Source organism: Malaclemys terrapin, chromosome 20, assembly GCF_027887155.1.
Source record: "Malaclemys terrapin pileata isolate rMalTer1 chromosome 20, rMalTer1.hap1, whole genome shotgun sequence".
In the NCBI taxonomy this organism is placed as follows: domain Eukaryota; kingdom Metazoa; phylum Chordata; order Testudines; family Emydidae; genus Malaclemys; species Malaclemys terrapin.
In genome coordinates this window covers 17,619,210-17,645,963 of record NC_071524.1, presented here as the reverse complement: position 1 = coordinate 17,645,963, position 26,754 = coordinate 17,619,210, and the positions used below count along the sequence as shown (strand labels likewise).

The following is a 26,754-nucleotide window of genomic DNA, read 5'->3' as shown; positions in this document are numbered from 1 at the left end:
TCCCATTAACCCCTCGGCTGCCGGCTGGAATTTCCCAACCATTCACCCCAGTGCTGGGGACAGCAGCCCTGCCCCCTTCTCCTTTCGGGCCCAGCCAAGTTTCAGCCAGGCAGCGTGGGTGGGTGGGGAGCCAGGCGGGGAGGGAAGCGTAACAGCCCTGGTTCTGGCCCTGGCCCTGGAAGGAGAGAAGCCAGAGGGCTGGGAAGGGGCCAGGCACTCGCTCGCTCTCGCGCTGGGGTTGGACTGGATTGGGAACCCAGGCGCCGGGCGGGCGGATGAGAGAAGCGGGGAGTCAGGTGCGGGCACCGCGAAGGAAGGCTGAGCAGGGGGGCGCAGCAGAGAGTGGAACCCACTAGCTCGGCCGAGGAAGAGAACTGGAGCCAGCTCTGTTTGGGGGCTTGCGCTGGTCTGGCCCAGTCGAGGAAGGAGGAATTTGTTTCCAGCCTTCGAGGCACGGATCCGCCGTGTGGAGCCAGCGCTGATTCGGGACCCGCCTGGACCAATTCCGGCCCTGGGACAGTTCCCAACCCGGGCTGTTCCCTTCAGGGCAGGGCTCCTGGCTCTGGCCCCCACCTCCCCGGCCCCCCAACTCAATTCCAGGAGCTGGTGATTTGGGGGGAAACCGGAGCCGACGGCTTGTTTTGGTTTGTAGAACATGGGCAAGGCCCGCAGCTCCCTCCTGTGCGTGCTGGTGGCCTGCTGGATGGGCACGGGCGCTGCCCACTCGGGTGAGTACCCACCCTGAACCCCTCCGCAGAGGCCTGGCTTCCAGGCTGTGCCAGGCGCTGTGCAAATCCGACCCTTTTAAGGCAGTCGGGCCCCCAAGAAAGTCACACTGGCCAGTCTGGCTCTCCCTCCCCGGGAGGCAGGGACCCAACGCTTGGTGGCAGCCTTTGAAATCCTTCTGGAGGGGCCTGGGCTGGAGCTCAGGACACCTGGGTCCAACCCCTGGCTGTCCTGCTGCCTCCCTGGGCCTCCCGCGGCAAGTAGGGCAGAGCCAACCCACAGGATCGGGGCCGTCTGTGCCCCTGTGCCCCACTGCACGCAGAGGCAGCTGGGTCCTGGAGGGTAGGGCAGAGGCCTGGGCCTATGGGAGACCTGGGTTCAAATCCTGACGCTGCCACAGACTCCCCGTGTGACCCTGGCCAAGTCCCTTCACCCCCACTGCGCCTCGGTTTCCCCATTTGGGTTAAGGCTCCCGGACGGGCTCGGGAAGGGTAAATCTCCCGTGGGTGTAGGGTGGGCTGCGGGGAGAGGAGGTCAGACTCCAGGACCTGCTCTCAAACTCCCTGTGCGCTTGGGGAGGTGCCCAGAGCCCACAGTGAGGAGGGTTGCAGATGGCAGGGGGCTGCGGGACAGGGACCTGTTCAGAGCCCGGCGGGGCTGGGATGGCAGGGGGCTGCGGGTCGGGCGTGAGGGGCACTGGCCAAGCTGGGGGACAGCGGGTCAGGATGGAGAACCACCACTCTCCGAGCCCCCAGGGCTGGGATAACAGGGGGGTGCAGGTCGGGGCAGAGGGACATTGGCAGATTGGCAGAGCTGGGGGCAGGGCTGGGGGTCAGGGCTGGAACCCAGGGGGCTGCGGGTCAGGGCTGGGGGGCACTGGCAGGGCTGGGGGGCAGGGCTGAGGGGCGCTGGGGGGCAGGGCTGGGTGTGCTGTGCAAGCCACGCATGGTGCCTCCTGGCTGGGAGAGTTTTGCACCTGCAGCTCCACTCAGCCAGTGGCCGGGGGCCAGGGACCAGCGCTCCCAGGGCAGGGCTGCCCGAAGGGACCCAGAGCAGCTGAGGAGCCCGCCCTGCCGATCGGGGCCAGACATCTGGGACTGGTTACCGCCAGCCAGGCCGGCCTGTACAGCCCCCGCCCTGAACCCAGGCGTCCGGGGGCCTTTCCTCCTGGGCACAGCTGGGGGGGATCTGTAGGCTCAGGGGCGGGGGGTAACATGAACAGGGAGGGGGGCGCAGAGGCAGGGGGCTGTGGGTTGGGGCTGCGGGTCTCCATGCCATGCCAGGGCTCTGCACATCCCTCTCCATCTCCCCTGCAGTAACTGTCCCTGTGGCTGGGAACTCCTCCCCAGAGGTGGGTGCATTTCAGCACCACATTGACCTTGAGAAATGTCTTGTGCTGGGACACTCGCTGTTTGTTATACAGTCCCTGCTGCCAGGCGCTGCCCAGTCCCCAGCCGAGATCAGGGCCCCGTCGCGCCGGGCGCTGCCCAGACCCCAGCCGAGATCAGGGCCCCGTCGCGCCGGGCGCTGCCCAGACCCCAACCGAGATCAGGGCCCCGTCGCACCAGGCGCTGCCCAGATCCCAACCGAGATCAGGGCCCCCCGTCGGGCCGGGCACTGCCCAGACCCTCACCGAGATCAGGGCCCCGTCACACCGGGTGCTGCCCAGACCCCGACCGAGATCAGGGCCCCGTCGCACCGGGCACTGCCCAGATCCCAACTGAGATCAGGGCCCCCCGTCGGGCCGGGCACTGCCCAGACCCTCACCGAGATCAGGGCCCCGTCGTGCCGGGTGCTGCCCAGAGACACGGGCCCTGCCCCGACGAGCTCCCAGTTGACCAGTCCAGAGAAGGGCATTTCTCAGAGAGATGCAGGGACTGACCCTAGGTCCCCCAGGGCAGCAGTGGCAGAGCTGAGATTTGAATGCAGGTTTCCACAGCCCCTTCACCACTAACCCAGCCCTCCCCGGAGCCTCTGCCCAGCCCCCAATCTGAGCCCAGCTAGGCTCTCGGGGGTGAGTCCCAGGCCCTCAGATCGCTGCAGCCGGCCGGGACGTGCTGGGAACGGCCGCCGGGGGGGGCCTGGCCCCGGCCCCTCCGCCGGAAGCTCGGAGTTGAGAAATGAAAGAGGAAATAAATAGTTTTGAACCACAACAGAGGGAGGGGGGCGGGAGTGTCATGCTGCAGGCTGGGTGCCTCTGGCTGAGACACACAGCTGGGGGCGGGGGGGGGGGGGGCTGTGCAGAGCTCTCAGGCTGCTGTTGTGACCCACAAGCCCCCAGAGTGAGGAGCGGGGCCCTTGCCAAGTCCCTTCTGCTTCCCACGCCCTGGAATGTGGCTCCCCTTGAAGGGTTAAATGGCCCAAGGGGGGGCGGGGGATCTGGGAAGGTCCCTACTCGAGGGGGCTGCAGAATAATCATCTGTCATTTGGCCGCTGGGGAAACCGAGGCACAGAGGGGCGGGCAGGGACTATCCAAGCAATGCAGAGAGTCAGTGGCCAAGCCAAGGATGGAACCCAGGTGTCCTGATTCCCAGCCCTCTGCTGTGCGCAAGCATTCAGGTGCAGGCCTGGGGGTGGCCGTGCCCACCCCATCCGCCAGTGGCTGCCAGCTCGCCCAACACGAGGCAGGCCCCTCCCACGTAATGCCGGCTCATGCATTCCCTCGGCGCTGTGCCAGCCAAGCACCTCCTGGGGGGCGGGGCTGGAACGACAAGGGGCTGCTGTCCTGGGGGTCCCCCTGCCCCCCAGCCCAGGCCGCAGGGTGTCAAACCAGGACAGGCTCCGAACCCTGCTCCCCCTTACCCAACACACCAGAGAGCAGGGCCCTTGGGATGAGCCTCCCTGGATCCACTCCCACCAGGTGCAGCCAGTCGCATGCTTCAGGGCCAGAGCCCCAGGGGTCAGGAGGGACGTCCCCTCGAACCCCAGCCCATGGGCCGGCTCTGGGTGAAAACCAGCCTCTGTCTGTCTCTAGATCTTTGGGGCTGATAAACTCATAGACTCATAGACTTTAAGGTCAGAAGGGACCATTATGATCATCTAGTCTGACCTCCCACATGATGCGGGCCACAAAAGCCGACCCACCCACTCCCGGAATAATTCTCTCCCTTGACTCAGCTGTTGAAGTCCCCAAATCATGATTTAAAGACTTCAAGTCGCAGAGACTCCTCCAGCAAGCGACCCCTGCCCCATGCTGCGGAGGAAGGCGAAAAACCTCCAGGGCCTCTGCCAATCTACCCTGGAGGAAAATTCCTTCCCGACCCCAAATATGGCGATCAGCTGAACCCCAAGCATGCGGGCAAGATTCTCTAGCCAGACCCTTTGGAAAAAGTTCTCTGTAGTAACTTTTAATATCCCATCATTGACCATTGTTACTAATTACCAGCGATGGCACGTTATTGACCTATTGACTAAAATCACGTTATCCCATCAAACCATCCCCTCCATAATCTTATCAAGCTTAATCTTAAAGCCAGAGAGGTCTTTCGCCCCTACTGTTTCCCTCGGAAGGCTGTTCCAATATTTCACCCCTCTGACGGTCAGAAACCTTCGTCTAATTTCAAGCCTAAACTTCCCGACGGCCAGTTTATATCCATTTGTTCTCATGTCCACATTAGTACTAAGCTGAAATAATTCCTCTCCCTCCCTGGTATTTATCCCTCTGATATATTTAAAGAGAGCAATCATATCCCCCCTCAGCCTTCTTTTGGTTAAGGTAAACAAACCGAGCTCCTTGAGTCTCCTTTCATATGACAGGTTTTCCATTCCTCGGATCATCCTAGTGGCCCTTCTCTGCACCCGTTCCAGTTTGAGTTCATCCTTTTTATACATGGGAGACCAGAACTGCACACAGTACTCCAAATGAGGTCTCACCAGTGCCTTGTATATCGGAACCAGCACCTCCTTATCCCTACTAGGAATACCTCGCCTAATGCATCCCAGGACCGCATTAGCTTTTTTCACGGCCACGTCACATTGTCGACTCATAGTCATCCTGCGATCAACCAGGACTCCGAGGTCCTTCTCCTCTTCCGTTACTTCCAACCGATGCATCCCCAGCTTATAACTAAAATTCTTGTTAGTCATCCCTAAATGCATAACCTTACACTTCTCACTATTAAATTTCATCCTATTACTATTACTCCAGTTTACAAGGTCATCCAAATCTCCCTGCAGGATATCTCGATCCTTTTCTGAATTGGCAATACCTCCCAACTTTGTGTCATCCGCAAACTTTATCAGCCAACTCCTACATTTTGTTCTGAGGTCAGTAATAAATAGATTAAATAAAATCGGACCCAAAACCGAACCTTGAGGAACTCCACTGGTGACCTCCCTCCAACCTGACAGTTCACCTTTCAGTATGACCCGCTGCAGTCTCCCCTTTAACCAGTTCCTTATCCACCTCTGGCTTTTCATATCGATCCCCATCTTTTCCAATGTAACCAATAATTCCTCATGCGGTACCGTATCAAACGCTGGCCCAGGAGCTCACGATGAGTTACGTCGCGGGGATGTAGGTATACACAGGGATCCCTCGCCCAGCAGAGATGCGGCTGCTTCTGAGGTGGGGACGGGGGCTGTTTATACAGGGATCCCTCTCCTGGAGCTCAGATGCAGCCACCTCTGGGGTGGGGTGCAGGGGCTGGTTATCCCCGGATCCCTCTCCTGCAGCTAAAGTGCAGCCACCTCTGGGGTGGGGTGCGGGGGCTGGTTATCCCCAGATCCCTCGCCTGGAGCTCAGATGCAGCCACCTCTGGGGTGGGGCGCGGGGGCTGTTTATACAGAGATCCAGGGAACCTGAGGTGCAGCTGCTCCCATACCCAGGGGATTCTGGGGGGCAGCCTCTGGTGCTGGACTCCTTCATCGCATCCCCCCCCCCACCCGCAGAGCTGCACTTCCTGGAGAACCCCTCAAACCAGACCTCGTCCCTGGGCAAGGATGTGCGGCTGCGCTGCGCCGTGCAGCTGAGCCAGGAGCTGCCTGAGATCAGCTGGCTGCGGGACGGGCAGGTGCTGGAACTGGCCGACAGCAACCAGATGCAGATGCCCATAAACGACAAGGTCTGGCTGGCCATCAGCGAGCTCAGGTGAGCAGGGGCCTGGCGGGGAGCACAACAGCTCCTGGGGACCAGGCAGGGTCCCCCCTGCCTCCTCCCGGTGTCGGCACACAGGGCGGCTGCGTGGCCCGGTAAGGGAGGAGCCGGGATCCTGGGTCAGATGGGCCTATTGGTCTCCCCTGGGGTGGGAGGGACGGGGACACGGGGCTGGTGGCCCGTTGCTCTGATCTGGGTAGCCGGGGGACACGGGGCTGGTGGCCCGTTGCTCTGATCTGGGTAGCCGGGGGGGACGGGGCTGGTGGCCCGTTGCTCTGATCTGGGTAGCCGGGGGGGACGGGGCTGGTGGCCCGTTGCTCTGATCTGGGTAGCCAGGGGTACGGGGCTGGTGGCCCGTTGCTCTGATCTGGGTAGCCGGGGGGATGGTGCTGGTGGCCCGTTGCTCTGATCTGGGTAGCCGGGGGGATGGTGCTGGTGGCCCGTTGCTCTGATCTGGGTAGCCGGGGGTACGGGGCTGGTGGCCCGTTGCTCTGATCTGGGTAGCCAGGGGGATGGTGCTGGTGGCCCGTTGCTCTGATCTGGGTAGCCGGGGGGATGGTGCTGGTGGCCCGTTGCTCTGATCTGGGTAGCCGGGGGTACGGGGCTGGTGGCCTGTCGCTCTGATCTGGGTAGCCGGGGGGGACGGGGCTGGTGGCCCGTTGCTCTGATCTGGGTAGCCAGGGGTACGGGGCTGGTGGCCCGTTGCTCTGATCTGGGTAGCCGGGGGGATGGTGCTGGTGGCCCGTTGCTCTGATCTGGGTAGCCGGGGGTACGGGGCTGGTGGCCCGTTGCTCTGATCTGGGTAGCCAGGGGGATGGTGCTGGTGGCCCGTTGCTCTGATCTGGGTAGCCGGGGGGATGGTGCTGGTGGCCCGTTGCTCTGATCTGGGTAGCCGGGGGTACGGGGCTGGTGGCCTGTCGCTCTGATCTGGCTGCCCACAGAGGCCCCTGTGTTGGCCCCGTTGGGGAGAGGAGGGGGCTGGGAGAGGGGCAGAGGAAGGGTTGGGGGGTCATATTGGGGGACCCCCCCATCATGGAGCCCATTATATCCCCTCAATAATAATTATTTGCCTTAGGTGGGCAGCCCCAAGCACCCACCTGTCCCCCACCCCTGCCCATGGCCATGCCCCTGTCCGGGGGAGAGCGGCGGGGCCCACCCTGCTCACGCTCCCTCTCTGCCCCGCAGCATCCCGTCCGTGCAGCTCTCAGACGCGGGCAGCTACCAGTGCGTCATGTGGGTGAACGGGGAAGAGGTTCTGTCCGACGCCGCCCACCTGGAGCTGGAAGGTGAGTGTCCCTGTGCCAGCGCAGGGGTGGGGCATGCACAGCCCTGATCCTGCCCCGGGCACCACGCCAGGGGGCCCGGCATGGGGCTCAGGCCGGTGTCTAAATAAAGGGGAATGCAGCGACGCTGCCTGGGTCTGCAGGGAGCCTGCGCCCGTCGCTGGGGGGGGGGAGCTGCCCTGAGTGTGAGCGACGCTGCCTGGGTCTGCAGGGAGCCTGCGCCCGTCGCTGGGGGGGGGGAGCTGCCCTGAGTGTGAGCGACGCTGCCTGGGTCTGCAGGGAGCCTGCGCCCGTCGCTGGGGGGGGGCTGCCCTGAGTGTGAGCGACGCTGCCTGGGTCTGCAGGGAGCCTGCGCCCATCGCTGGGGGGGGGGGGGAGCTGCCCTGAGTGTGAGCGACGCTGCCTGGGTCTGCAGGGAGCCTGCGCCCGTCGCTGGGGGGGGGGAGCTGCCCTGAGTGTGAGCGACGCTGCCTGGGTCTGCAGGGAGCCTGCGCCCGTCGCTGGGGGGGGGGGGGAGCTGCCCTGAGTGTGAGCGACGCTGCCTGGGTCTGCAGGGAGCCTGCGCCCGTCGCTGGGGGGGGGAGCTGCCCTGAGTGTGAGCGACGCTGCCTGGGTCTGCAGGGAGCCTGCGCCCGTCGCTGGGGGGGGGGGAGCTGCCCTGAGTGTGAGCGACGCTGCCTGGGTCTGCAGGGAGCCTGCGCCCGTCGCTGGGGGGGGGGGGAGCTGCCCTGAGTGTGAGCGACGCTGCCTGGGTCTGCAGGGAGCCTGCGCCCGTCGCTGGGGGGGGGGGAGCTGCCCTGAGTCTGAGCGACGCTGCCTGGGTCTGCAGGGAGCCTGCGCCCATCGCTGGGGGGGGGGGAGCTGCCCTGAGTGTGAGCGACGCTGCCTGGGTCTGCAGGGAGCCTGCGCCCGTCGCTGGGGGGGGGGGGGAGCTGCCCTGAGTCTGAGCGACGCTGCCTGGGTCTGCAGGGAGCCTGCGCCCGTCGCTGGGGGGGGGGGGGAGCTGCCCCGAGTGTGAGCGACGCTGCCTGGGTCTGCAGGGAGCCTGCGCCCGTCGCTGGGGGGGGGGGAGCTGCCCTGAGTGTGAGCGACGCTGCCTGGGTCTGCAGGGAGCCTGCGCCCGTCGCTGGGGGGGGGAGCTGCCCTGAGTGTGAGCGACGCTGCCTGGGTCTGCAGGGAGCCTGCGCCCGTCGCTGGGGGGGGGGGGGAGCTGCCCTGAGTGTGAGCGACGCTGCCTGGGTCTGCAGGGAGCCTGCGCCCGTCGCTGGGGGGGGGGGAGCTGCCCTGAGTGTGAGCGACGCTGCCTGGGTCTGCAGGGAGCCTGCGCCCGTCGCTGGGGGGGGGGGAGCTGCCCTGAGTGTGAGCGACGCTGCCTGGGTCTGCAGGGAGCCTGCGCCCGTCGCTGGGGGGGGGGGGGGAGCTGCCCTGAGTGTGAGCGACGCTGCCTGGGTCTGCAGGGAGCCTGCGCCCGTCGCTGGGGGGGGGGGAGCTGCCCTGAGTGTGAGCGACGCTGCCTGGGTCTGCAGGGAGCCTGCGCCCGTCGCTGGGGGGGGGAGCTGCCCTGAGTGTGAGCGACGCTGCCTGGGTCTGCAGGGAGCCTGCGCCCGTCGCTGGGGGGGGGGAGCTGCCCTGAGTGTGAGCGACGCTGCCTGGGTCTGCAGGGAGCCTGCGCCCGTCGCTGGGGGGGGGAGCTGCCCTGAGTGTGAGCGACGCTGCCTGGGTCTGCAGGGAGCCTGCGCCCGTCGCTGGGGGGGGGGGGGGGAGCTGCCCTGAGTGTGAGCGACGCTGCCTGGGTCTGCAGGGAGCCTGCGCCCGTCGCTGGGGGGGGGGAACTGCCCTGAGTGTGAGCGACGCTGCCTGGGTCTGCAGGGAGCCTGCGCCCGTCGCTGGGGGGGGGGGGAGCTGCCCTGAGTGTGAGCGACGCTGCCTGGGTCTGCAGGGAGCCTGCGCCCGTCGCTGGGGGGGGGGGAGCTGCCCTGAGTGTGAGCGACGCTGCCTGAGTCTGCAGGGAGCCTGCGCCCGTCGCTGGGCGGGGGGAGCTGCCCTGAGTGTGAGCGACGCTGCCTGGGTCTGCAGGGAGCCTGCGCCCGTTGCTGGCGAGCGGCGCCGGTATCTTGACGGGGTGCTAACACCCAACCCCACTGCTCTGGGGACTCTGTGTAGGGCAGCGTGGGGAGAGGGCAGCTAGAGATGCCCCAGCACCTGGGAGCCCCCCAGTACCCGTCCAAGTGGGGGCGATGCTCAGTATGGGCGGAGCCCTGGACGATGGACTAGTCTGAATGCAGCTCTGCCCTCCCCCAGGTCTGCCCTTCTTCTCCGAGGAGCCCCAGGACCTGGAGGTGGCAGCTGACACCCCCTTCAACCTGAGCTGCAGCGCCCAGGGCCCCCCCGAACCAGTGCGGGTCATCTGGCTGCAAGACGGGGCCCCCCTCAACTCCCTGGTGGACCCCATGGCACGGGCGCCCTCCGTGCTGGCCGTGAGCGGTGAGTGCGGGGGAGGTGTCCCCTTGGGGGCAGGGCGTGGGGTTCCTGCTGGGGATGGGGGCCAGAGGGCAGAGCCCCCCCACTTTGGGCTCTAGAGAGCAGAGGAGTCCTGGGGGGGGAGGGGGAAGGAGGCAGAGGCGGGGGTGGGGGGAGCAACCAGCAGAGGCATGCACTGGCCTCCATCTCCATTCGGGGGGGCCCTCGCTGCCCCCTCCCCGGCCCCGCTCTCAATAGGCCGCTTGTCTCCGGCCCGCGGCCCCTTGTGTCGCCTGTGTGGAGGGTGGCATCAGTCACTGGCGACGGCTGGTTCCCCGGGGCGGGGGTGGGGGGACGGCGGCCGCTCTGTTATTGTAGGGTTGCTGCTGGGCAGAGCTGGCGGCCGCAGGGGGTTTATCGCAGAGTCAGCGGCTGGCGCTTGCTGTGTCAGCAGGACTTGTCCCCGTGCAGCGCGCGGGGCCTTTAGACAGGGTAGGAACGACCGGCATCCTTGGGAATGGGTTTGGGCCTCAGCTCTCGTGGGCTGAACCCACCTCAGCGGCTGCCCGGAGCGGAGCACACAGGGGCAGGTCCAAATCCACGAAAGGATGGGAGGTGCCGTACCAAGGGGGGCAGCGGGGGTGACCCGCTGTCAACTGCTGGCAATGGGCCACCTTGATTGCATTGGCCTCGTCAGCGCTACGGAGCGATTTCCCCTCCCTCGGTATTCACCCCGTCCCGTCAACTGCTGAGAATAGGCCACTTGCACCTTCACTGAATTGCCTTGTTAGCGGCCCCCCCATACGTGCCTCTATGCTCCACTCCGGGCAGCCGCTGAAGTGGGTTCGCTAGTCTCTGAGGTGCCACAAGGATCCTCCTTGGTTTTGCTGATACAGACAAACACGGCTCCCCTCTGAAACCTTTATACGGGGTGTCGCTCATTACAGGGGAAACCGAGGCACAGAGCACTGAAGCAGCATCCCCATGGTCACATAGTTCTGCTTCCCAGTTCCCCCTACCCCCAAAACCCACTAGCCCCAACTCCCCTCTCTCAGCCAGGGAGAGAACCCAGGAGTCCTGGCTCCCAGCCCCCTGCTCTAACCACTAGGCGGGGTGGAGCCCAGGCTGGTTAGCTGCATGTTGAAACAAAAGACGTTTTGACCCAAAACCGGGAATTTTTCCTTGTGACCCATTTGGCCGGATCCAGCGCCCGAGGGACTTCGGGGAGCTGGGCGATGTCGGGGGTTGCCCCATCCACACTGGTCGAGCTGCATGGGGCAGGTCTCGTCTCGCCTGTGGGGGAGGGTCCCCCCTTCGGATCAGGACCAGGGAGGGTGCCCCATTGGCCGAGCAGTCCCAGGCTGTGACAGCGCCTGTCCCCCCGCCCCCACGGACGTGGCCAGCCTGGCTGCTGACTCAGGCTGGGGGAACGGGCAGCAGATGCCGGAGGTGACTGGGGTGTGAGTCAGGCTGGCGGGGGAGGGACAGGAGAGGGGCTGAGATGGGGGATGGGGGGCTCTGGAGCACCAGTGTTGGGGGGTGCAGCGGCATCAGGTGCAGTGCTGGTGGGTCAGGGCTCCGGCTGGTGCCACCACAGGGCCCGGCGTGGCCAGCGAGGTCCATTGCATGGCACGTGGGGGCTGGGGGCGATAGTCCAGCCGCCTTGTCCCCCCGCCCCTGCCAGCCGCAGCCCGGCCGCTGGTTCTGGGCTGGGATCCAGGCTGCGGCAGGAGTGCTGGGGGAGGGGGGGTCAGCACAGCCCCTCACCCAGGTGTCAGGCCTTCACCTCAGGCCTTCCACTGGCTGCATCTCTCCTGAGCTGGACCCCCTTATGAGGCAGGAGAGAACCCAGGAGTCCTGGCTCCCAGCCTCCCCCCGCTGCTCTAACCTCCAGACCCCACTCCCCTCCCCAAGCTGGGGGAGGAACCCAGGAGTCCTGGCTGCCCACCCCCCTCAGTCCAGCCCCCAGCCCTGTCTGAGGTTCCTGCCGTGGGGCTGCGGCCGGGGAGCCAGACCCGGAAATGCCACCACATGGCGGGAGCTGGGGACTGACATACCAGCCTGGCCAGGCCGGCTGGGCGGGAGCCTGGGCCCCAGATGTGCCGGGGGAGGAGGGGGGCACTGCCAGGCTGGGGCCTGCGGGAAGCTGGTTCCGCTCGCTCTGACGCCCCGGGCAGGCGCCGGCTGAGTTCCTGGAGCACAGCGTGGACAGACACACGCCTTGCTGCCCTGCCCCCCGTCCTGCCCCCTGCCTGGGACCCCCTCCCATCCCTGCACCGTGCCCCAGGCTAGGCAGAGGAGCAGGGATTTGGGGGAGGACTGGGAATTTGCACCACAGCCACTCCCTGCCAGTGGCCCGTCCCGGCCTCCAGAGCACTGTGGCCTTGGCTGAAGACCCAGCACCCCCCGCGCCTGGTCCCTGCGGGGGACGCCCTGATAAGCTGGAGGCGCCATGACCTTGGGGGACGGGAGCCGGCGCTGGGAACGGGGAGGGATGGGAACGCCTGGCACTGACGCCCCCTCGCCCGGCCAGACCCGGCCAGGAAAGGGGGAAGGGGCTGGGCCCAGAGAGTGGGGCAGGGGTCAGCGGGGGCGGGGGGGGGGCTGCGGGTCGGGGGTGAGGGGCACCGGGGGGCTGCGGGGCGGGGGTGAGGGGCACCAGGGTGGCGGGGGGCTGTGGGTCGGGGGTGAGGGGCACCGGGGGGCTGCGGGGCGGGGGTGAGGGGCACCAGGGTGGCGGGGGGCTGTGGGTCGGGGGTGAGGGGCACCGGGGGGCTGCAGGGTGGGGGTGAGGGGCACCGGGGGGCGGGGGGCTGCGGGACGGGGGTGAGGAGTACCGGGGGGCGGGGGACTGTGGGTCGGGGGTGAGGGGCACTGGGGGGGTAGCCTGGTCCCCTTGCCCCATGCTCTCATCCCCTCCCCCTGCCTTGCCCCTTCCAGGTCTGAACAGAAGCGCCTCGTTCTCCTGTGAAGCCCACAATGCCAAGGGTGTGGCCACCTCCCGGACCGCGGCCGTGACAGGTGAGGGGGCCAGGCCCTGCCCCGCCCTGTGGATCGGGCCCCGGGAACCCGCAGCTGATTGGCAGCTGCTGGGCTCCCTACTGCACTGGGGGAGGGCGCACTCCAGGTTGCTTGGGGGGGGGGCAAGCTCCTGCCCCAACTCCCCCCTGAGCCCACAGAGGGTCCCTCAGGATAGCACCCCCTTGTCCAGCCGGTACGCCCTGGAGCACGGATATGGGGTGACGGGGGGGCGCAGGCTGGGGCAGCCCCTGAGCCCTCCCCCGTTTCCCTCCCGCAGTGGTCCCCCAGCGGCCGAGGGGCCTGGTGCTGGTGACGCGCGGCGAGAACACCCTGGAGGTTGGCTGGGAGCCGGGGGCCAGCGGGGCATCGCCCCTCAGCATCTGCACCGTCCAGGTACGCTCGGTCGGGGGCTGGTCCATGGGGATCAGGGCCCTGAGCACACGGGATGGGGGGGCTGAGCACACGGGGGGCTGGTCCGTGGGGATCGGGGCCCTGAGCACATGGGATGGGGGGGCTGAGCACACAGGGGGCTGGTCCGTGGGGATCGGGGCCCTGAGCACACGGGATCGGGGCCATGAGCACACGGGGGGCTGGTCCGTGGGGATCGGGGCCCTGAGCACACGGGATGGGGGGTCTGAGCACACGGGGGGCAGGTCCGTGGGGATCGGAGCCCTGAGCACACGGGATGGGGGGGCTGAGCACACGGGGGGCTGGTCCGTGGGGATCGGGGCCCTGAGCACACGGGGGGCTGGTCCATGGGGATCGGGGCCCTGAGGGGGTTGGGGGGATGTTATGGGGGTGAATATCCCTGGCAGGGAAGGGAGTGGTCACACAGGGTTAAGCAGGTGGGGGGGGGTGACCGGGGGGGGCAGCCGGCCCCCCATTTCCTGTGCCCCCCCGCCCTGCTGAGAAAGGGGAAGTGCAAGTTGCTGAGTGCCCGGATTTGGGTTTTATGAAAGAATCCGGCTTCCCACTTCTGCTTTCCCCGGAGCCCGGACGTCCCGTCCCCCTGCCCCTGCGGCAGGCTGTGACTGCCCCCCACCCGACCGTGACCGCTGTCCCCCCGGCTGTGTCTGCTGCCCAACCCGCTGCGCCCAGGAAAACGAAACTCGGGAGGCGAAGGGAGTTTCCATGGGGGGACCGTTGACACACCCCCCCCCCGCCGCTCTTCCGCCCCGTGCAATGGGGATGGAGTTGAGAAACCTTCCCTCCCTCCCCCGCCCTGGGGCTGGGGGGTCAGGACTGGCCCAGCAGCCAATGCAGATCGTGGCCCAGGTCTGGGGGGGCTCTGGGTCGCCCCACTGGTGCAAGAGCCTCCTCCTCTGCAGCCTGGAGTTGCCTAGCTCTGCTCCCCCAGGAATGGGGGTCAGGGGCCTGGGGGCGCCCCGTGGCTTGCAAGGGGGATCCGGACCCTTGCAGGCAGGGGAGGGGGCACCCCAGACTGGGCCCCGCCCCCACTAATGCCCCTGCTGTCTCCTCCAGGCTGTGCGCACTGACCAGGACCTCAGCACCGTCCCCCCCGAGGCCATGTACAACCAGAACCTCAACGTGCCACCCTTCCGCCACCTCATCCAGGGGCTGGCGCCCTTCGCCTCCTACCACGTCCGCGTGGCCTGTCGCAGCACGGCCGGCGCCTCCCGCTGGACCCACTGGGTGCCCATGGAGACCCTGGAAGGGGGTGAGGGGTGTCAACAGGCCCAGGGGGCTGAGCGCGGAGGGGAGTGGGGGCTAGTAGTTAGGGCAGGGGAGGCTGGGTGCCAGGACTCCTGGGTTCTCGGCCCGGCTCTGGGAGGGGAGTGGGGTCTAGTGGTTAGCGCATTTTGAACTACCTTGCCCAGTGCTGCCACCCTGGTGCCAGCTGGGCAATCGCTGACTCATTACGTGGCATCCCCATGACTAAGTGCCCGGTTCCCCAGGGGCCTGGATTCCTGGGTTCGCTCAGTCGGGTCCCCGCTGGGACACGATGGAGCCGGGGGAGTGCTAACCTGGCCCCCCCAAGGCCGCTCTGAGTGTCGAGGCGGAGGCGGGCAGGGCTGGGCTCAGGAATGTTTTGCTCCAATACGGGGCTTTGCGCGATGCCAAGACAAACATGGGGGCAGGGCTGGGGGGGGGCTCTGTTCCCACGGGGGGGAGGGGAATTGGCATGTGGGGTCCCCTGGGAACGCAGCTGCCCCAGTGCCTCATGGGGGAGTTCTGCTCCAGGGCAGGGCCCTGCCCCCCCAGGGGATGGGCCTGGAGAGGGGCAGCCCCCGGGTGACATGTCTGTGCCCCCCGACAGCGCCCCGCGCCCCCCCGGAGAACGTCACGGCCTTCCAGAACGGCAGCTGGGCCATGGTGCACTGGCTGGCGCCACGTGGGCCACTCGGCGGGATCCTGCGTGGGTACAGGCTGGCCTATCAGAGCCCCGATTCACCAGAGGTGAGCTCGCCCCGCCCCGGGACCCCAGCCTGCCCGCCCCCTAAGCTAAGCCCCTACCCCATCCCGGCCCCCTTGCCCCAGCCAGCACCCCACGCTGGGGCCAGATTGGGGCTGGAGCCCTCTAGAGGGGACAGGCCCCGTGCCCCATTCCCCACCCCCCTGAGCCAGCCAGTCCCCGCCCTGGGGCCAGATCGGGGCCAGTGCCCCCCAGAGGGGACAGGCCCCGTGTCCCATTCCCCACCCCCCTGAGCCAGCCAGTCCCCGCCCTGGGGCCAGATCAGAGCTTGTGCCCCCTAGAGGGGACAGGCCCCGTGTCCCATTCCCCACCCCCCTGAGCCAGCCAGTCCCCGCCCTGGGGCCAGATCAGAGCTTGTGCCCCCTAGAGGGGACAGGCCCCGTGTCCCATTCCCCACCCCCCTGAGCCAGCCAGTCCGTGGGGCCAGTGCCCCCTAGAGGGGAAAGCCCAGTGTCCCAGCCCTGGCTAATCCCGCTCTGTGGCAGGTGGTGGTGGATGTGGGGCTGACCACCGAGAAGACCCTGGAGCTGGTCTCGGAGGTGCAGAACCTGACGGTGCGGGTGGTGTCGTACACCAGCGCCGGGGACGGGCCCTGGAGCGACGCCGTCGTGGTCTCCCCATCCTGTGAGTGCTGGGGGGCTGGGCCGGGTGAGGGACCGGCCGCGGGGGGGGGGGGGGGGGGGGCACCGATCTGGATCCCGTGGTTCTGAACTGTCCCCTGGTGCCGATCCGGGTCCCGTGGTTCTGAACTGTCCCCTGGTGCCGATCCGGGTCCCGTGGTTCTGAACTGTCCCCTGGTGCCGATCCGGATCGTGTTGTTCTGAACTGTCCCCCGGCGCTGATCCGGATCGTGTTGTTCTGAAGTGTCCCCCGGCGCCGATCCAGATCGTGTTGTTCTGAAGTGTCCCCCGGCGCCGATCCAGATCGTGTTGTTCTGAACTGTCCCCCGGCGCCGATCCAGATCGTGTTGTTCTGAACTGTCCCCCGGCGCTGATCCGGATCGTGTTGTTCTGAAGTGTCCCCCGGCGCCGATCCAGATCGTGTTGTTCTGTACTGTCCCCCGGCGCCGATCCGGGTCCCGTGGTTCTGAACTGTCCCCCGGCGCCGATCCGGATCGTGTTGTTCTGTACTGTCCCCCGGCGCCGATCCGGGTCCCGTGGTTCTGAACTGTCCCCCGGTGCCGATCCGGGTCCCATGGTTCTGTGTGGTGCAGTTTCTTGCTACCAGCAGTGTTTTGATTTCTCACGAACCCAGAACCAAGGCCGGTTCCGATCCAGGTCCCATTTCGGGCTCAAAAGCCCCTGGACCTGCTGGTTGGGCGACTCACTGCACTGGCCCCTGAACATGTGTCCCTGGCCTGCCCCATGGCTAATGACGCCTCTCTTCTCTCTCCGCTCTGCAGATCCGCTCGCCCCACAGACCCAGGAAGGTGAGGAACCCCCACCCCTCTGCCCTGCCCCCTCCGCCCCCTCCACCCCACTGCCCCCCAGTCCTGCAGGACCTTGGGTTCAGATCTCACAGGGATCTGTGGGGATCTAGCGCTGGGGGGAGGCACCTGACGGACCAGTTCTCCCCACCTTGGGTGCAGCCCCTCACGTGACTCAGCCCCGCCCCTGCAGGGAGCTGGGGTTGGTCTGGTGGAGCTGGGGGGTTGGGGAGCCCAGGGGGAGCCTGGTTCCCGGGCAGGTCTGTGCCCGGGGCTGGGGGGGGCCTGGGGCACATCGACAGAGCACCCTGCTGCCCGCCCCCCCACCTCCACCCAGCTAACCCTCCCCCTTGGCCCTGCAGTGAGGGAGAACGCGGCCCCCGCCTTCTCGTGGCACTGGTGGGCCGTGATCCTGGCCGTGGGCCTGGCAGTGGCCTTCGCCATCTTCTTCGTCCTCGTCCTGGCCCGGCTGCGCAAGAAGGAGACGCGGTTTGGGTGAGTGGAGGGCAGTACGGGGGCTGGGAGTGGGTCGGTGGGGAAAGGGGCAGGGAATGGGGCAGGGGCCTTTCCCCTCTGGGGGGCGCCGGCTTCCATCCAGCCCCAGGGCGGGGACTGGCTGGCTCAGCGGGGGTGGGAATGGGGCAGCGGCCTGTCCCCTCTAGCGGGCGCCGGCTCCCATCCAGCCCGAAGGCAGGGACTGGCTCGCTTGGGGGTCTGGATGTTGCAGGCAGGGGGTCTCTCTCACTGGCTGTCGCCCCCCACACAGGGAGGCCTTTGAGCCCCGAGTGGAGCAGGGTGAGCTGGTGGTACATTACCGTGTCCGCAAGTCGTACAGCCGCAGGACCATGGAGGCCACGCGTGAGTACCTCACCCGCCACGCCCCGGCCCACGGCTCCCCCCACTCCCCAGGACCTGACAGTCAACCTGGGGCCGGCCCCCGGCCAGGCGGGTCCCGGCTGCCTCATTGTACTCCGGGCATCTCCCGAGAGAGCAGGGGCCAGAGACTCGGGTGCCACGCGGCTCCAGACACCTGGGTTCCCATCCTGGTTTTGCTGCTGGCTGGCAGGCTGCCGCTGGGCCAGTCCCTGGCCCTCTCTGGGCCTCGTTCCCCTCCACCCCCTGGTATTCAGACTGAGAGGTGTCTGGGCAGCGCCTGGCGTGACGGGGGGCCCCGATCTCGGCCGGGGTCTGGGCAGCGCCCGGCATGACGGGGCTCCAATCTCGGACAGGGTCTGGGCAGCGCCTGGCGTGACAGGGCCCCGATCTCGGCCGGGGTCTGGGCAGCGCCTGGCGTGACGGGGCCCCGATCTCGGCCGGGTTCTGGGCAGCGCCCCGCCCTATGGACCCCGATCTCGGCCAGGGTCTGTGCCCCCATCGTTACTGCGCCGGAGCCTGACCCCTTGTCCCCGCCCTCGCGCCACAGTGAACAGCCTGGGCATCAGTGAGGACCTGAAGGAGAAGCTGCGGGACGTGATGGTGGATCGGCACAAAGTGGCCCTGGGGAAGACCCTGGGTGAAGGTAGGTGGCCTGCACCCCATGCTGGAGGGCAGCAATGCATTGTGGGATCTGCTACCCCCGATGGATCCATTGGGGTTGGCGGGTTCCCCCCCATGCGGCCCAGGGAGCCAGGCAGGCGGGGTGCTGGGGGCTGCGTGTTCCCAGCGCAGGGAGCTGCAGGCCAGGTTCCCCTCGCGCCGCCGACGTGGCCAGGGAGCTCCAGCTTTGGAAAGTTGCGAGCCCGGCTGGAAAAGCCCCTGGCTCGCGGCTCCAGCGCTCCTGGTGTTTCCAGTCCCCGCCCCGGCCCGATTCCACAGCCCCATCCAGCTCCCGGCTTGGCAGGGAGATATTTCCCAAGCTGCTCCCTCGCCAGGGAGCGGATGTAACCCGTCCGGCCACATTTCCCCCCTGCTGTCGGCACAGGGAATTGGGCAGTGGGGTGCCCCCTGCTGTCAGGACAGAGATCTGGGGAGCAGCTGGGGCTGGTAGAAGTGGGGCTCTGCCTGTCAATTTCCCCACCGAGGTGCAGGCCCCCGCCCCGAGACAGGGCCCCTGCGGCCCCCAGGTGGGCGTGTAGCTGGTCTCTGTTCCGCCACCCCCGCCCGGCCCGGCCCAGCCAGGATCAGTCCTGGCTGCTGCTGGGGGTGTGTGTGTGTGTGTGTGTGTGTGTGTGTGTGTGTGTGTGTGTGTGTGAGAGAGAGCATGTGCACTGCTGTGCGTGTGTGTTTGTGCTCTGCTGGGTGCGTCTCTGTGCACAAGCTGCTGCCTCCTGCTGGCTGCCTGGGGAATGGCCGTGCTGTGTGCACTGCTGGGTGTGTGTGCATTGTGCTCTGCTGGGGGTGTGTGTGTGTGTGTGAGAGAGAGAGAGCATGTGCACTGCTGTGCGTGTGTGTTTGTGCTCTGCTGGGTGCGTCTCTGTGCACAAGCTGCTGCCTCCTGCTGGCTGCCTGGGGAATGGCCGTGCTGTGTGCACTGCTGGGTGTGTGTGCATTGTGCTCTGCTTGGGGTGTGTGTGTGTGTGTGTGCACACAAACTTCTGCCCCCTGCTAGCTGCCTGGGGAATGGCCGTGCTGTGTGCACTGCTGGGTGTGTGTGCATCGTGCTCTGCTGGGTGTGTGTGTGTGTGTGTGTGTGTGTGTGTGTGCACACAAGCTTCTGCCCCCTGCTGGCTGCCTGGGGAATGGCCGTGCTGTGTGCACTGCTGGGTGTGTGTGCATTGTGCTCTGCTGGGTGGGTGTGTGTGTGTGCACACAAGCTTCTGCCCCCTGCTGGCTGCCTGGGGAATGGCCGTGCTGTGTGCACTGCTGGGTGTGTGTGCATTGTGCTCTGCTGGGTGTGTGTGTGTGTGTGTGTGTGTGTGTGTGTGTGTGTGCACACAAGCTTCTGCCCCCTGCTGGCTGCCTGGGGAATGGCCGTGCTGTGTGCACTGCTGGGTGTGTGTGCATTGTGCTCTGCTGGGTGTGTGTGTGTGTGTGTGTGTGTGTGTGTGTGTGTGTATGTGTGCACACAAGCTTCTGCCCTCTGCTGGCTGCCTGGGGAATGGCCATGCTGTGTGCACTGCTGGGTGTGTGTGCATTGTGCTCTGCTGGGTGTGTGTGTGTGTGTGTGTGTGAGAGAGAGCATGTGCACTGCTGTGCGTGTGTGTTTGTGCTCTGCTGGGTGCGTCTCTGTGCACAAGCTGCTGCCTCCTGCTGGCTGCCTGGGGAATGGCCGTGCTGTGTGCACTGCTGGGTGTGTGTGCATTGTGCTCTGCTGGGGGTGTGTGTGTGTGAGAGAGAGAGCATGTGCACTGCTGTGCGTGTGTGTTTGTGCTCTGCTGGGTGCGTCTCTGTGCACAAGCTGCTGCCTCCTGCTGGCTGCCTGGGGAATGGCCGTGCTGTGTGCACTGCTGGGTGTGTGTGCATTGTGCTCTGCTTGGGGTGTGTGTGTGTGTGTGTGTGTGCACACAAACATCTGCCCCCTGCTGGCTGCCTGGGGAATGGCCGTGCTGTGTGCACTGCTGGGTGTGTGTGCATTGTGCTCTGCTGGGTGTGTGTGTGTGTGTGTGTGTGTGTGTGTGTGTGTGTGCACACAAGCTTCTGCCCCCTGCTGGCTGCCTGGGGAATGGCCGTGCTGTGTGCACTGCTGGGTGTGTGTGCATTGTGCTCTGCTGTGTGTGTGTGTGTGTGTGTGTGTGTGCACACAAGCTTCTGCCCCTGCTGGCTGCCTGGGGAATGGCCGTGCTGTGTGCACTGCTGGGTGTGTGTGCATTGTGCTCTGCTGGGTGTGTGTGTGTGTGTGTGTGTGTGCGCACAAGCTTCTGCCCCCTGCTGGCTGCCTGGGGAATGGCCATGCTGTGTGTCCCAGCCCCCGCACTGCCAGGGATCTCACAGCCCCTCTGCCTCCGGCTTCCCCAGGCGAGTTCGGCTCCGTCATGGAAGGGCAGCTCAACCAGGACGACAGCGTCCTCAAGGTGGCCGTCAAGACCATGAAGAGTAAGTGTCTGGCTGGCACCTGGGGGGCTGGCGAGACCCTGGGACCCCCCCCTCCTCCCAGGGTCCCCTCCACCCAGAACCCCCTCTCCTCTTGCACCCCTAATGGGCCCCCCTCCTGCCCCCGCCACCTCCCCAGGGTCCCTTCCTCTGCTCCCTCCCCTTCCCTGCGGCTCTGCCCCGGTGCCCGCAGCTCTGGCATCACACACACACCCCGTGTCCCCCGCAGTCGCCATCTGCACCCGCAGCGAGATGGAGGATTTCCTGAGCGAGGCCGTCTGCATGAAGGAGTTCGACCACCCCAACGTCATGAAGCTCCTGGGTGAGAGCCCCCTCGCCTGGGCGCAGCACCCACAGGGTTAACGGGGCAGGGCTTCCCGGGGAGGGGTGTAGCAGGGCCCATGGCCCCGTCACGGGGAGCGGGAGGCGCGGGGTGCCCCATACGCTGGGCCTGGGGGGGGCGAGTGGCTGCAGCCTGGCCCTGGCGGGACGGGGGAATGTCACTGCGATGGCCTGGGAAAGCGGAGAGGAAGTCGGGGGGCCAGGGCCCCAGGGGCGGGAGGTTTCCCTGGGAAAGCAGATGTGGGAGGGAGAGACGGGAACTTGGGACAGCCGCCAAGGGAATTGGCACAGGCTGTGTGCGCCCGGCTGGATTCCCTCCCTCACCGCGTCACGCCTCGACTGCACAGGGCCTGGGGTTCATGGCCCATCTCCACCAGTGCCCCCGGGCGACCCAGGCCGTGGTGCCCGGCCACAGAGCGGAGCCTGCGCTTCTGGCCAGGCCGGGAGCTCGTCCCGCGGGGCCCATGCGGGGCCCGGCTCAACGGGGCCCTGAGCTCAGCCGGGGCTCCAGGTGCTACCCACATGCACCTAGTGACACCCATGGGAGGTCACTGCACTCCTCTGGCCCCACGGAGCAACTGACCACCGATCCGGGGGAGGGGACTCACCCACCAGCTGGAACCCAGGAGTCCTGGCTCCCAGCCCCCTGCTCTAACCCCCTCCCCTCCCCTCCCCGAGCCAGGGAGAGAACCCAGGAGTCTTGGCTCACAGCCCCCTCCCCTGCTGTAACCACTAGACCCCACACCTTCATTTTGGACTGGTGTCTTGGTGGCCCTGTTCCATCTGGGGGGCTGAGATCCATGGGGAGTCTGGAGTCTGGGGGGCTGGGTATCCAGGGGGTCTGAGATCCCAGGGGGGCTGGGACCCCAGGGGACAGGTCTCATGGCCGCTCGGCTCCCTCTCGGCAGGGGTGTGTCTGCAGAGCACGGAGAGTGAGGGCTACCCCTCGCCCGTGGTCATCCTGCCCTTCATGAAACACGGCGACCTGCACAGCTTCCTTCTCTACTCCCGGCTCGGGGACAGCCCCTTGGTGAGTGTGCTCCACCCCAGCTCCAGCCGCCACCTGGCCCCAGTGCCGCCCCGGCCCCAGCGCCTCCGGCCGCGTGGGGGATGCAGCAGGGGCCCGGCTTGGGGAGAGCCCCCGGCCCAGGCACTGACCAGCTGTTGTCCCCCAGTACCTGCCCACGCAGACGCTGGTGCGGTTCATGGCCGACATCGCCAGCGGGATGGACTATCTCAGCAGCCGGAACTTCATCCACCGGGACCTGGCCGCCCGCAACTGCATGTGAGAGACACGGACCCCCCCCGGCCTGCCCCTCCTCCCCCGGCCCCCCAGGGTCCCAGCCCCCCTCCTGCCCCCCCCCGGCCTGCCCCTCCTCCCCCGGCCCCCCAGGGTCCCATTCCCCCCTCCTGCCCCCCCCGGCCTGCCCCTCCTCCCCTGGCCCCCCAGGGTCCCATTCCCCCTCCTGCCCCCCCCGGCCTGCCCCTCCTCCCCCGGCCCCCCAGGGTCCCATTCCCCCTCCTGCCCCCCCCGGCCTGCCCCTCCTCCCCCGGCCCCCCAGGGTCCCATTCCCCCTCCTGCCCCCCCCGGCCTGCCCCTCCTCCCCCGGCCCCCCAGGGTCCCATTCCCCCCTCCTGCCCCCCCCCAGCCTGCCCCTCCTCCCCCGGCCCCCCAGGGTCCCATTCCCCCCTCCTGCCCCCCCCGGCCTGCCCCTCCTCCCCCGGCCCCCCAGGGTCCCATTCCCGCCTCCTGCCCCCCCCGGCCTGCCCCTCCTCCCCCGGCCTCCCAGGGTCCCATTTCCCCCTCCTGCCCCCCCCCGGCCTGCCCCTCCTCCCCCGGCCCCCCAGGGTCCCATTCCCCCCTCCTGCCCTCCCCGGCCTGCCCCTCCTCCCCTGGCCCCCACAGGGTCCCAGCCCTTCCTCCCACCCCACCAGCCTGCCCCTCCTCCTCTGCCCCCCCCCCAGGGTCCCAGCCACCCCTCCTGCCCCCCCCCAGCCTGCCCATTCTCCTCTGCCCCCGAAAGGGTCCCATTCCCCCTCTCCTGCCCCCCCCAGCCTGTCCCTCCTCCCCCACCCCCCAGGGTCCCATTCGCCCCCTCCTGCCCCCACCAGCCTGCCTCTCCTCCCCCTGCCCCCCCGGCCTTCCCCTCTTCCTCTGCCCCCCCCTGGCCCCACCAGGGTCCCATTCCCCCCCTCCTGCCCCCCTGGCCTGCCCCTCCTTCCCCTGCCCTCCCAGGGTCCCATTCCCCCCTCCTGCCCCCCCAGACCTGCCCCTCCTCCCCCGACCCCCCAGGGTCCCATTCCCCCCTCCTGCCCCCCCAGACCTGCCCCTCCTCCCCCGACCCCCCAGGGTCCCATTCCCCCCTCCTGCCCCCCCAGACCTGCCCCTCCTCCCCCGACCCCCCAGGGTCCCATTCCCCCCTCCTGCCCCCCCAGACCTGCCCCTCCTCCCCCGACCCCCCGGTCCCCCCCTCACCGGGCCCTGTGCTGTCGCAGGCTGAACGAGAACATGAACGTCTGCGTGGCCGACTTCGGCCTGTCCAAGAAGATCTACAACGGCGACTATTACCGACAGGGCCGCATCGCCAAGATGCCCGTCAAGTGGATCGCCATCGAGAGCCTGGCTGACCGCGTCTACACCACCAAGAGCGACGTGGTGAGCCCGGCGGGCGGGTGGGCGCGGCTACCGACCCCTCCTGCCAGCTACCGGCCCTCCTGCACGGCTACCGACCCTCCTGCCGGCTACCGACCCTCCTGCCGGCTACCGGCCCCTCCTGCGCGGCTACCGACCCCTCCTGCCGGCTACCGGCCCCTCCTGCACGGCTACCGACCCCTCCTGCCGGCTACCGGCCCTCCTGCACGGCTACCGACCCTCCTGCCGGCTACCGACCCCTCCTGCCGGCTACCGACCCCTCCTGCCGGCTACCGACCCTCCTGCCGGCTACCGACCCCTCCCGCGCGGCTACCGACCCTCCTGCCGGCTACCGACCTCTCCTGCATGGCTACCGACCCTCCTGCCGGCTACCGACCTCTCCTGCGCGGCTACCGACCCCTCCTGCGCGGCTACCGGCCCTCCTGCACGGCTACCGACCCTCCTGCCGGCTACCGACCCTCCTGCCGGCTACCGGCCCCTCCTGCCGGCTACCGGCCCCTCCTGCGCGGCTACCGACCCCTCCTGCCGGCTACCGGCCCCTCCTGCACGGCTACCGACCCCTCCTGCCGGCTACCGGCCCTCCTGCACGGCTACCGACCCTCCTGCCGGCTACCGACCCCTCCTGCCGGCTACCGACCCCTCCTGCCGGCTACCGACCCTCCTGCCGGCTACCGACCCCTCCCGCGCGGCTACCGACCCTCCTGCCGGCTACCGACCTCTCCTGCATGGCTACCGACCCTCCTGCCGGCTACCGACCTCTCCTGCGCGGCTACCGACCCCTCCTGCGCGGCTACCGGCCCCTCCTGCGCGGCTACCGACCCCTCCTGCCGGCTACCAACCCTCCTGCGTGGCTACCGACCCCTCCTGCCGGCTACCGACCCTCCTGCGCGGCTACCGACCCCTCCTGCCGGCTACCGGCCCTCCTGCGCGGCTACCGACCCCTCCTGCCGGCTACCGGCCCTCCTGCGCGGCTACCGACCCCTCCTGCCGGCTACCGGCCCTCCTGCACGGCTACCGACCCCTCCTGCTGGCTACCGACCCCTCCTGCGCGGCTACCGACCCCTCCTGCTGGCTACCGGCCCTCCTGCAGGCTACCGGCCCCTCCTGCGCGGCTACCGACCTCTCCTGCAGGGCTACCGACCCCTCCTGCCGGCTACCGGCCCCTCCTGCCGGCTACCGACCCCTCCTACGCGGCTACCGGCCCCTCCTGCTGGCTACCGGCCCCTCCTGCGCGGCTACCGGCCCCTCCTGCGCGGCTACCGACCTCTCCTGCCGGCTACCGGCCCTCCCGCGCGGCTACCGGCCCCTCCTGCCGGCTACCGACCCCTCCTGCTGGCTACCGACCCCTCCTACGCGGCTACCGACCCCTCCTGCTGGCTACCGACCCCTCCTACGCGGCTACCGGCCCCTCCTGCCGGCTACCGGCCCCTCCTGCCCCCAGCCCATGCGGTGCTGACGCTCTCGTCCTGCAGTGGTCGTTTGGGGTCACGATGTGGGAGATCGCCACGCGGGGGCAGACACCGTACCCGGGCGTGGAGAACAGCGAGATCTACGACTACCTGCGCCAGGGCCATCGTCTCAAGCAGCCCCTCGACTGCCTGGACGGGCTGTAAGGGCCCCGGACCCCGGCTCCCCCCTACCTGCCCCCCGGGACCCCCGGCTTCCCCCGACCTGCCCCCTGGGACTCCCGGCTTCCCCCTGACCTGCCCCCCGGCCCCCCGGCTTCCCCCTGACCTGCCCTCCGGGACACCCGGCTTCCCCTGACCTGCCCCCCGGGACCCCCGGCTTCCCCCTGACCTGCCCCCCGGGACCCCCGGGACCCCCGGCTTCCCCTGACCTGCCCCCCGGGACCCCCGGCTTCCCCCGACCTGCCCCCCGGGACCCTCGGCTTCCCCTGACCTGCCCCCCGGGACCCCCGGCTTCCCCCTGACCTGCCCTCCGGGACCCCCAGGACCCCCGGCTTCCCCCGACCTGCCCCCCGGGACCCTCGGCTTCCCCCTGACCTGCCCCCCACCCCCGGGACCCCCGGCTTCCCCCTGACCTGCCTCCCACCCCCCGGGACCCCTGGCTTCCCCCGGGCCCTGCCTCCAGCATGCCATGCCCACCCTCGGGCATTCCCAGTTGCATCTCAGCCCCGGCCAGGGGATCGCTGTATGCCCCCCCGCGCCCCACCCCAGAGGTGTCTGCGTCGGGCGAGGGGACCCCGTATAACCAACCCCCCCCACGCCCCACCCCAGAGTGTCTGCGTCCCTGCGTCGGGCGAGGGGACCCCGTATAACCAGCCCCGCCCCAGAGAGGGCGCATCCCTGTAGCCTGTGGGGCAGAGGTGGCCCCCATTGATCGCTGCCCCTCTCCCCAGGTACCAGCTGATGACCAGCTGCTGGGCCCTGCACCCCAAGGAGCGCCCCAGCTTCGAGGAGCTGCACGGGGCGCTGGAGAAGACGCTGTGGAGCCTCCCGCCTGCCCAGGGCCCCGACGAGATCCTCTACGTCAACATGGAGGACGGGGGGGCGGAGCGGGGCGCTGTGGGGGGGCTGGGCCCCGAGCCGCCGGCCAAGGAGCAGCTGCTCCCAAAGGGGGCTGTGGTGGCCCAGGTGCACCGGGCCGAGGGGGCGGGACGCTACGTCCTGTGTCCCGCCCCCCCCGAGAGCGGCCGGTGGACGGGCGACCCCCCCGCCTCCCCCGCGCCCTGCGCCGCCACCGAGGAGGGGGCCTGAGGGGGGGCTGATCCCCAGGGGGCCCCGATCCCCGTCTCGCTGGCAGGGCTGGGCAGCCTGCTAGGGTGGGCCGAGAGCCTCCCTCTACCAGCTGCCCCCATCTCCTGTCTGACCCCCCCACTGACCCTGGGCCCCGCCCCCATCTCCTGTCTGACCCCCCCACTGACCCTGGGCCCCGCCCCCATCTCCTGTCTGACCCCCCCACTGACCCTGCGCCCCACCCCCATCTCCTCTATGATCCCCCCGATCCTGGGCCCTGCCCCCGATTTCCTGTCTGACCCCCCCCCCGATCCTGGGCCCCACCCCCCATCTCCTGTCTGACCCCCCAATCCTGGGCCCCACCCCCCATCTTCTGTCTGACCCCCCCACTGACCCTGGGCCCCTGCCCCCCCCACCAACTCCATTCCCCAACAATTCCTTCCCCCACATCGCCTGTCCCCACCACCCCTTCCATCCCCAACAGGGGAACCGGCCCCCAAAACCATCCTTCCCGAATCCCTCCCCACCTGCACCCAGTCCCCCAGTTCCCCCCCACCCACAACGAGACCTTCCCTCCCAGCCCCCTTTGCCACGCAGTGGGGCTGGGGCGTGGCCGGTCTCCCTGCTGAGCCCCGGCCTGGCTGCCCCC

General features: G+C 68.2%; 1 protein-coding gene across 1 annotated transcript; it reads left to right on the top strand.

Moving 5' to 3' along the window:
* Positions 1-132: 132 nt before the first annotated feature.
* On the top strand, positions 133-26,427 carry AXL (AXL receptor tyrosine kinase). The gene is made up of 20 exons (XM_054010193.1): positions 133-728; positions 5,617-5,815; positions 7,007-7,107; positions 9,406-9,588; positions 12,505-12,585; positions 12,863-12,978; positions 14,068-14,263; positions 14,864-15,003; positions 15,505-15,643; positions 16,422-16,448; positions 16,808-16,940; positions 17,212-17,303; positions 17,869-17,964; positions 20,340-20,417; positions 20,644-20,736; positions 21,665-21,786; positions 21,932-22,041; positions 23,253-23,412; positions 24,882-25,018; positions 25,769-26,427. The coding sequence occupies exons 1-20, from the start codon at positions 656-658 to the stop codon at positions 26,124-26,126; spliced, it is 2,634 nt and encodes an 877-aa protein (XP_053866168.1). The 5' UTR covers positions 133-655; the 3' UTR covers positions 26,127-26,427.
* The last annotated feature ends 327 nt before the right edge of the window (positions 26,428-26,754 follow it).

Bases quoted from the DNA above. Each gene is read 5' to 3' on its own strand.
- AXL (XM_054010193.1), top strand. From the start codon at position 656: ATGGGCAAGGCCCGCAGCTCCCTCCTGTGCGTGCTGGTGGCCTGCTGG. The intron at 7,108-9,405 runs GTGAGTGTCCCT...GCCCTCCCCCAG, and splicing joins CGCCCACCTGGAGCTGGAAG to GTCTGCCCTTCTTCTCCGAG. The intron at 17,304-17,868 runs GTGAGTACCTCA...CTCGCGCCACAG, and splicing joins CAGGACCATGGAGGCCACGC to TGAACAGCCTGGGCATCAGT.